The sequence below is a fragment of the Castanea sativa genome, chromosome 6 (assembly GCF_040712315.1).
Source record: "Castanea sativa cultivar Marrone di Chiusa Pesio chromosome 6, ASM4071231v1".
Taxonomy (NCBI): Eukaryota; Viridiplantae; Streptophyta; class Magnoliopsida; order Fagales; family Fagaceae; genus Castanea; species Castanea sativa.
This window is the reverse complement of record NC_134018.1, coordinates 45,141,346-45,150,885: the sequence shown is the minus strand read 5'-3', so window position 1 is coordinate 45,150,885 and position 9,540 is coordinate 45,141,346. Positions and strand designations below refer to the sequence as shown.

Genomic DNA, 9,540 nt, shown 5'->3' with positions numbered 1-9,540 from the left:
TTAAACCTAAAGGTCTTAGAACCTAACACCTACTATAACGGAGGACATGAATGCTTAGATTCTTAGACCTTTTCTCAGGGAAGAAGTGGATGAAGCTGTCAAACAGATGGAACCCATTACTGCCCCAAACCCTGACGGTATGCCACCCTTGTTCTATCATTCCTTTTGGTCATTAATTGGTGAGGATATTTGCTCTGTTGTGCTTGACTGTTTGAATAACTACAAAATTCCTAGAGAAATTAACAATACCAATATCACCCTGATCCGAAAGGTCAAATCCCTTGAGTTTATCACTGATTATAGGCCGATCAGCCTATAATATGTTGTGTATAAGATAGTCTTAAAGGTCCTTGCTAATAGACTTAGAGTTGTTCTCCTCTCGGTAATTTCAGAGAACCAAAGTGCCTTTCAGGCAGGTAGGGTCATCACAGACAATATTTTGATGGCCTTCGAAACACTCCACTACATGAAGCATCACCAAAAGGGTAAGCGGGATTCATGGCACTGAAGTTAGACATGAGCAAGGCCTACGACCGGGTCGAATGGGCTTATCTAGAGACTATTATGAAGAAAATGGGTTTTGATGCAAGATGGGTTAATCTTATCATGGAGTGCATTACGACCGTCAGCTATTCTATCCTCATCAATGGCGAACCTTCTCCAGTAATCCATCCCTTAAGGGGTCTCCGCCAGGGTGACCCACTATCTCCATACTTATTCTTGCTTTGTTCTAAGGGCCTGCAAAACCTATTGCACAAGGCAGCGGAGTCCAAACTGATCCGGAGAGTGTCCATATGCAAAAAGGGCCCTCACATAACCCACATTTTCTTCGCCGACGATAGTGTGGTCTTCTGCAGAGCTTCCCTTGATGAATGCCATAGACTTCAAGAATTGTTGGATTGTTATGAGAAGGCCTCGGGCCAGCACTTGAACCGCGACAAAACTGGCCTTTTCTTCAACAAATCCACGCCACCTCTCATTCAAGATCAGATTAAAGAGGCTCTAAGGGTTCAAGAAATTAAACAGTATGAAAAATACCTTGGCCTTCCCTCTCTAGTAGGAAGATATAGAAAGCAAGCTTACTTTATGTTAGGATTAGTGCCCTTAAATCCCATTGTACGATTTTATGTATGTTATTATGTATGACATTATGAATGACTTAATGTTGTGATTAATAAAATTGTTTTATTATAATCTAAAGTAATGGTAACATGAATATTCGGACATTATTATATAGTTCATGAGATGCATAGTATGTGATCTATGTGATTTAGTCACAGAAGATATAGATCGCAAGTTCTTTGTAAACTCAGAATTTTAGTTTGTAGTCGGTGATAAAATTAGGCATTTCATCTACAAAGATTATAACATATCAACTAAGATGATTTGTCTTGATCATGGAAATGGAGACTTCTAGTTGGTATGTTGATATGTTTTAAGAGTTAAGACATATTGAACTGGACCGTTGTGAGATTTATTATTCTCCTAACGACTGTTAATTGAATAATAAATCTCACGACTTATATTTGCATGAACTCTTAATCTTGAGAAAATAATGGACCTAATTATGAAATGTAGGTTCTTTTGATATATCAGGAGTGAGATCTAAAGTATCGGTCAAAATCTCAGTATGTTGGGCAGCCACATTTAGTGTTGATGGAACATATATTCTCAAGATAGAATTCATAGTCTTTTAATCGAGATATAAAATATTCCCTTGAGATAAGTTTAATGGATTTAGTTATTCAGAGAGTTAGGCCTAACCACTTTGGTAAGAAGTTACTAAAGTATATATTTATGAAATTGGATTTCATAAATATATAATGAATAACTTTAAAGGATTAAACTGGGTACTCAAGGATAAGACGTAGTAATTTACAAAGTGGCAGCCTACATTTATGACTTTGTATTACTACGAATATTATATGAATAGGTTGAATGTATAATAAAGTTTTGGGATATAATTTATAAATAAGGCCTAAAGTGCAACTATATTTATATAGTGGTATTAAATATAGCTAATGGTAACTTTGGACTTGTTAAGAGTTGACAGAAAAGCCCAATGCCCATTGGAGCTAGTGTCTTATTAGTCCCTTTTGGTTCCACTTCAAGCCATACACTAAAGCCCAATTGGAAAGGCCCAATAGGCCAGCCTAATTAGATAATCAGTTATAAGGAGATAAACATACAGAATTTTTATACGTGAAAAAGAGAGACATCATTGTGAAATGATGTGTATGTGAGAGTGAGACATCTATCATTCTCCCTTTTGAAATTGATTAAGAGACCACACATCTTGGGTGTAAAGTAGAATTGGAGTGAAGATTAAAAGTATTCCCGAGTACTTCTGATTCTTGTTTTGAATTTCATTGCACCAAGGTACGCTCTTTTGTTCTAGAATTTTGAAATTTACATAGTACATGTTATCAATTGTAAATGAAGTAGATCCCTTTATTTTCCGCTGCATACATGCATATTTCCATCCCTCTACATCAAGGAAAGGGTCGAGGCGAAGCTCCAAGGTGGAAAGAACAGCTTCTCTCTCAAGCAGGCCGTGAAATTCTCCTCAAAGCTGTTATTCAAGCAATTCCCACCTTTGCCATGAGTTGCTTCAAGCTTCCGGTCGCCCTTTGCAATGACATCGTGGTCTTGATAAGGAAATTCTGGTGGGGTCAAAGAGGAAATCAAAGAAAGATACACTGGTCCAAGTGGAGCTCTCTTTGTCATCCAAAAAGTTTGGGAGGTATGGGGTTTAAGGAGCTTCAAAAATTTAATGACACCATGCTAGCCAAACAGGTCTGGCAGCTGCTGGACAATAAAACCACTCTATTTTACAGATTTTTTAAAGCTAAGTTTTTATCAAACAGCTCCATTTTTTATGCTAAAGAAGGTAATGGGTCATTCGCCTGGAGAAGCATTCTAAAGGGTAGAGAGGTGATCAAGAAAGGTGTGCAATGGAGGGTGGGAAATGGGTCCTTGATTAGGATCTACCATGAAAATTGAGTCCCTGATCCTTATAACAAGATGGTGGTGTCACCAAGGGATTTCCTGGGCAATGATGCCCGTGTCTCTGTCCTAATTGATAGAGACCAACGTTGCTGGTTGAGCGAAGCCATTAACAACATCTTCTTGCCTCACGAAGCTGCTCTGATCCAATCAATTCCACTCAGCCTTTGTGAATGCGAGGAAAAGATTTTTTGGTCTCATTCTCCTGATGGTACATACTCGGTAAAATCGAGGTACAGAGTGCTCATGGAGGAAGAGCTGAAGGGGGAACCTTCAGCTTTGGATTTGACGCCTACCAGGAGATTATGGAAAGGTGTTTGGGGTCTTCGTGTCCCTAACAGGGTCAAAACTGTTTTGTGGAGAGCAGGGTCTGATGCACTGCCCTCACGGGCTAACTTGAAGAAAAGGAAAATTATCAACGAAGACCTCTGCCCAGGATGCAATCTTGAGAGTGAAACCACGCACCATGCTCTTTGGTTGTGCCCTGCGCTCTCTTCAGTTTGGGAGGTCAGGTTTGCTTGGCTAAAAAAGATGACCAAAAATTGCGAGTCCTTGTTGGAAGTCATTCAGCTCTGCCAGGAACACAATAACCTCTTGGAATTATTCGCCATGACTACGTCTCTGATTTGGACCCGCAAGAATAAGCTTCGTGTAGGCGAAAGTGTGACCCTGCTGATAAAAATCAATGCCTTGGCTGCGGACAACTTGCTTGAGTTTCAGAAAGCTTCATCTACTTCCCAAGCTACCCTGATGGCATCGTGAATTGCTAGGTGGACCCCTCTTCCAAGGGATTGGGTGAAAGTAAATTTTGACAGGGCAATTTTCAAAGAAAAGAATCTAGCTGGTCTTGGAGGTGTTATTCGAAACGACCAAGGTCATGTAATGGCTACCTTTACACAAACTATTCCACTACCTACATCTGTAGAGATGGTGGAAGTGTTGGCAGCACGCAGTGCTATTGGCTTCGCGAAAGAGCTAAGTCTAAACCAAGTGCTAATAGAAGGTGATTCAGAAGTGATCATCAAAGCTCTCACTAAAGGTGGTATGGATTCCTCAAGCTTCGGTCACATCATCAAAGACATCAGCTAATTATCCACAGCCTTTTAGAGTTTATCATTTTGTCATACCCGTAGGCAAGGAAATAGAGTAGCGCATAGTTTAGCTAGATCAGCTTGTAAGTTTCTCCCTTTCCAGGCTTGGATGGAGGAAATTCCCCTTGTTATTGTATCTGTGTACTCCTCTAAAATTCCTTAGTGATAAAAGTCTCCTCCCCCTCTTTTTGGGGTGGCTTCTCAAAAAAAGAAAAAAAAAAACTAGGGGGTTCCTCATATTAAGCCCTAGAGTGCTTAATTAATTACGTATCTTCGTTCTATTCTTGTGTTTCTTTAAGAAATAAATAATCAAAAAAAAGTCTTGTGTTTCTTGAATAAATTATTAATTGGTCTATTGATTGAGCTTCCATTAAGTAAACATTTTGAAGGTCATCTGTGCTTAATGGAACAGTTTATAGTCCTTGACTAAAATGGTCCATTCAAAGTAGAAGTATCGAAGTTAGAAATATACCAGGTTTTTTTTTTTTTTTTTTTTTTTTTTTTTTTTTTTTTTTTTTTTTAGAATGAAACATCAGATGAACTGAAAAACAAAACAAAATTTCAGCCCCAAAGAAAATACTGTAGATGATTCCCCGACTTTCAGTCTTCATTTTTTAGAACTATTTCTACTTCTTTTGAAACAGATTACCGTGAAATTAAAAAAAAGATGATTTCTATTCTTATTCATGTCCTAAATCGAGGTGCAAGCCTACAAGAACCCAAAATACACTTTATTAATTTTTTATAATTAATTCTATTTATTAATTACTTACTTAAAAAGAGTACTTCTTTTTATTGTTATATGAGAATACACATAATGTCAGATAAAAGCATTCAGCATTTGATTTCTTCAAAAATAATGCTACTTTAACACCCAAAGAGTCAAAATACTATTTTTCTACTTTAACACACAATTTCATAATTCACCAAATATCTAATCTCTTATATTTTTATTCAGCCCATTAAAATAATATAAATCAACCAAGAGAGAGGAAAGAGAAATGATTGAAAAATATGAGAGAATTTGTTGAAAAGAATGAGAAGAGAGAGAGAAATGATTAGAAAAAATAAGTACTTTCTAGTTACTATAGTGTGCTACTTCTTTTTTAAATAGCACACCAGATGGAGGCCTCTTTATTGTATTTGGTGTGCTATAATAGCGTTTAGTGTGTTTTAGCACAATAGATGTTAATGCTGTAATAATTTTTTATGCAAGTATGCATGCTAAAAAGGAACATGTCATTAATGATTATGACTTATCATTAATTATTGATATGATGTGTAAGTTTGGGGATAATTTATTTTCGTGTAAGTTGTGGCAATAATTTGACGAACTTATTGGTGAGTTCTAGTTAATTCAATTAGTAAAGTTTTTTTTTTTTTTTTTTTTTTGTTGAATATGAGATTTGAAGTTCGAGCACCACCTACACTAACAACCAAATTGGTATCTAAGTTTGATGATAAAGAGAAATTATCATAGAGCGGAAGCCATAAGTTAACAGTTTAAGTTTAATCCACACATTTTATTTAGTTAGTGGGTGATGTGACAGTCTCTCATTAAAATAAAAGAAGATTCTTTTTAAAAAAATATTAAAGATAAGCCCAATTCAATTTAATTAATTGGATTCAATATTATGTGACAAGAGCACATATATATTGATCTTCCAAAATATTGAATAATTACTCTTAGATGAAAAGACAGTGGATGAGAAATGTTTTTTAGAAGATGAAGTCATTCTAAAACGTGTTAATATGCATGACATTTACAAATCGTTGTAGATAAAGGGACACATGTTATTCATGGTGATCAATTTGTTTTATATCTTACAGTAAGACTACTAAGTACAACTGTAATTGGCTAAATAGGTAAGTGCTTGAACCTGTTCCACCAAATCCTTTAATTTTTTTCCCAAATAACCTTAAATATCAAACAATTTAGTTAGTTGTCAAGTTTCAAAATAATGTAGGAAACTAGCATCTCGAGTGTCTAAAACTCGAGTTCCAAGATAAAACTCAAATTTCTAAGTCTCGATTTGTTAGTGGCGGCATCTGATGTGGAAAAAAATCCACGTGGAACTCGAGTTTCACCATTTTATTTTCCTTCTTCTTCCTTGCGTTCTTCCAACCCAGCGTTCTTCTTTGTGCAGATTTGAAGACCAAATCGTCCAATCACCCACCTAGCGTTCAATCGTCCAATCGAAGCTCCAACGTTCTTCGTTCTTCCTCTGTTCTTTGGAGCTTCAAATCGTTCTTCTTCAGATCTATGCTTCCTCTATTCTTCATCTCTGTTCTTCGTCAAATCGTCCTTCCTGTTCTTCTTCAAGTGTGCTGTTCTTCAAGTACCAAAATCGAGTCTTAGAGACTCAGTTTTGCTTTTCAGAACTCGAGTCTTAGATCTATCTGGCATCATATTTCCAACTCACCAAGTGGGAATCGAGTCTTTAACCCTCGATTTTAGACTGAAATCGAGTCTATAAAAGTCGAGATGCTAGTTTGCAATTTTCTTCCAACCGCATGTTAACTTATGATATTCTTTTTTCTCACTATGCTAGTCTGCAAATTCCTTCCCAAATCCTTGGTAAACTTCCTAGCTCGAAATTATAAAGTTCTAACTCCGCATGTTGTTAGTAATATGGCCCTATAGTAATATTCTTTTAATTCTTGTTCACAACTTTCTACCTTTTATTATAAAAAATAAAAATAAAAAAAGTTTACAGAGCCATTTTTCAAAGTTCTAACTCCGCATGTTGTTAGTAATATGGCCCTATAGTAATATTCTTTTAATTCTTGTTCACAACTTTCTACCTTTTATTATAAAAAATAAAAATAAAAAAAGTTTACAGAGCCATTTTTCAACCATTCATTTATATTCATATCTTACATATGATAAAGATGCCTTCTCTTGCATATTTATCAATCTATAAAAGCACACAGAATACTACAAAATCCTTACTTGTAAGAGTTCTAAATACGTGCACCTAATCCCTATTCTAACTACAAAAGGAATCCGTCCGAGCTCTATTTGAGAATGAGATATTGATAATCTTTTCCAATTATGTTATATTAATCATTTACTCTTATCATTATTTATGAGACTTTATTCACATGAGCATACCTAACACCATTCTCTCTCTAGGATTCCACAACAGGGTTTGATATAGAAATTTCAAACAATGAATAAAGGACTAAAGAAGAATTGTAATTAATATATACATACACCTTGTTCAACGATTTTGCAGCTGCTGATGGTGGCTCTTCCCATCGTGGTTTTTATAATAATGATCGATCTAGGTTCTTGGGTTTAGGGTTTAGGTTTAAGAGTTAGAATTTTTATTTGATTTGAAGACGTGTTAAATAAGCCATCTTTTCTTGACAAAAACAAAATGGGCTATTGAATTTATTTACAGAAAACAAAATGGGCTTCTCATTTTTAACTACTACCTAGGCCTTTGTGTTATCTCTCTCCTCTTTTGAGTTGCGAATTTCAGCCATTAAACACAAAAACTCTTGAAATCGTATGGAGCGAATGTCATAGATTGAAATTCAATCATATCTATAAAAAGATAAAAATAATTTATTTTTTTTAAAGACTAACTTATCCTTTACATGGATTCATTAGTGGAATCATTTTTATGATACATTAATTACAATAAACGAGTTCGTTAATTATGAAAAAGAAAAAAAAAATTGTCACCACATTTATTACCATAAAATTTTGAATAGAATCATCTTTCTTAATTTGCAATTACAAGGGAATTCCACCTGGTACTAGAATTCTAAATAGTAACAACTCAAGAAATGATAATACATACTATTTAGTTGTAGTCATGCTCATTTACCATATATCCTTGATCAAATGGTCCAAATTACAAGTAAAAAAGAACCCACCTTTAGTCACACTTTCTTTGGCGAACATAGCCTTCTCAATAGTTGATTTCATGAAAATCTCTGTCCTCTTCTCCATCAAATGATTCACCATTTTTTCTACTATAACTGTATCACACACATCCTTCATTCCTATTCCCAACTTCCAGACCTCACTCACAGACACACTATTGACTTGTTGATCAGTTAAAGTAACCAACAAATCATGGGCACCCCAACCACTATGCTCTCTAAGGTAGAGTTCCATCCACTATGAATCAAAAACCCACCAATAGCCTCGTGGGCCAAAACCTCCTCTTGTGGAACCCAACCCACCATATACGACGTATCCTTTGTCCCTTCAACAATTTCACAGGTAGATGAAATATTTTATTATTAGGTAGATGCAATGTTGTTTCTTCTCATTGTGGTTAGTAATGTTTTCTTAAAAAAAAGAAAAAGAAAAAAAAAAGAGATGCAATATTAATGAGTGATTATAAGAACACAAACCATTTCACAACTTATTTGCCATATATTAACGTGGAAAATTTTGAGTAGTTTTCTTATTTACAACTCTTCCTCTCACACCCTACTATAGGGAAATGCTAGAATTATAATTATTTTTCAAAATTTTAAAAAAATTTGCTAATGTGATGAGTGATTATTGGTAAATAAAAAAAAATTTGTGTTAGTGGTCGACCGATATGACAACTAGTAAGAATTGATCATGTTGGAAAATTTAGACCCTGGTTGATAGAATTAACAAGTTTTAAATCCAAGTTGTTAATTAGATTTATTATGCATAAAACTTGTTAAAACAAATAAACATCAATATCATGTTAAAATCATATGCAGCGAAAAAATAGATAAGACAAGATATGATAACCCAAGAAAACCAATGAAACCAACCAGTTTCACAGTAAAAAAACTTAGGGGGAAACTTTCCCAAAAAGTAATTCACTATAGTAAAGAGAAGTTTTAGATTTAGTACAAAACTTTTGTCCCTAGACTCTACAATCCCCGTAAATGAACTTACAGCAGAAACCTTCTACCGCTTTAGAACTTTTGAACTCTTCAATATATATATAAACGCCACCTTTTTTATGCACGGATCCCAGTACGTGACTAACTCCTTTGCATGAATTCCAGTACGTAACTTACTCACCAACTTGAGGAATAATAATGTTGGCTGCAAAGTTCTTCACTTCATTAACAATGAAGATCAAGAAGCACTTGGTTACAAAACCCTAAGGCCCAAAGACGCAGTAGCTTTTTCTAGAGAGAATAAGGTTTGGTCACCTTTTTCATATGTTCTCCTTATATTCTCTTATGTGACGATCTCTAAAATAAGCCTTACATATGTCTAAGGTTGTGAAAAAAGAAATCTTACACAAATACATAAGCATAGGCCGAAAATCAGATCTGGAAATCTAAATTTCTGTAACCTCGATAGATAGTATCTGTCGAGCCTCATTAAACCTCGATAGATAGCTATTTGTCAAGTAGCTGTTGAGATATCTGTCCGCAGGTGTCGAGCTATCTGTCCATCTTTAGTGAACAACTTTTCTTCACTTGTTTC

General features: G+C 35.1%; 1 protein-coding gene across 1 annotated transcript; it reads left to right on the top strand.

The window, feature by feature from the left end:
• Positions 1 to 3,024: 3,024 nt before the first annotated feature.
• On the top strand, positions 3,025 to 4,095 carry LOC142640041 (uncharacterized). The gene is made up of 2 exons (XM_075814151.1): positions 3,025 to 3,518; positions 3,777 to 4,095. Exons 1-2 carry the CDS (start codon positions 3,025 to 3,027, stop codon positions 4,093 to 4,095), a joined length of 813 nt encoding a protein of 270 aa, XP_075670266.1.
• The last annotated feature ends 5,445 nt before the right edge of the window (positions 4,096 to 9,540 follow it).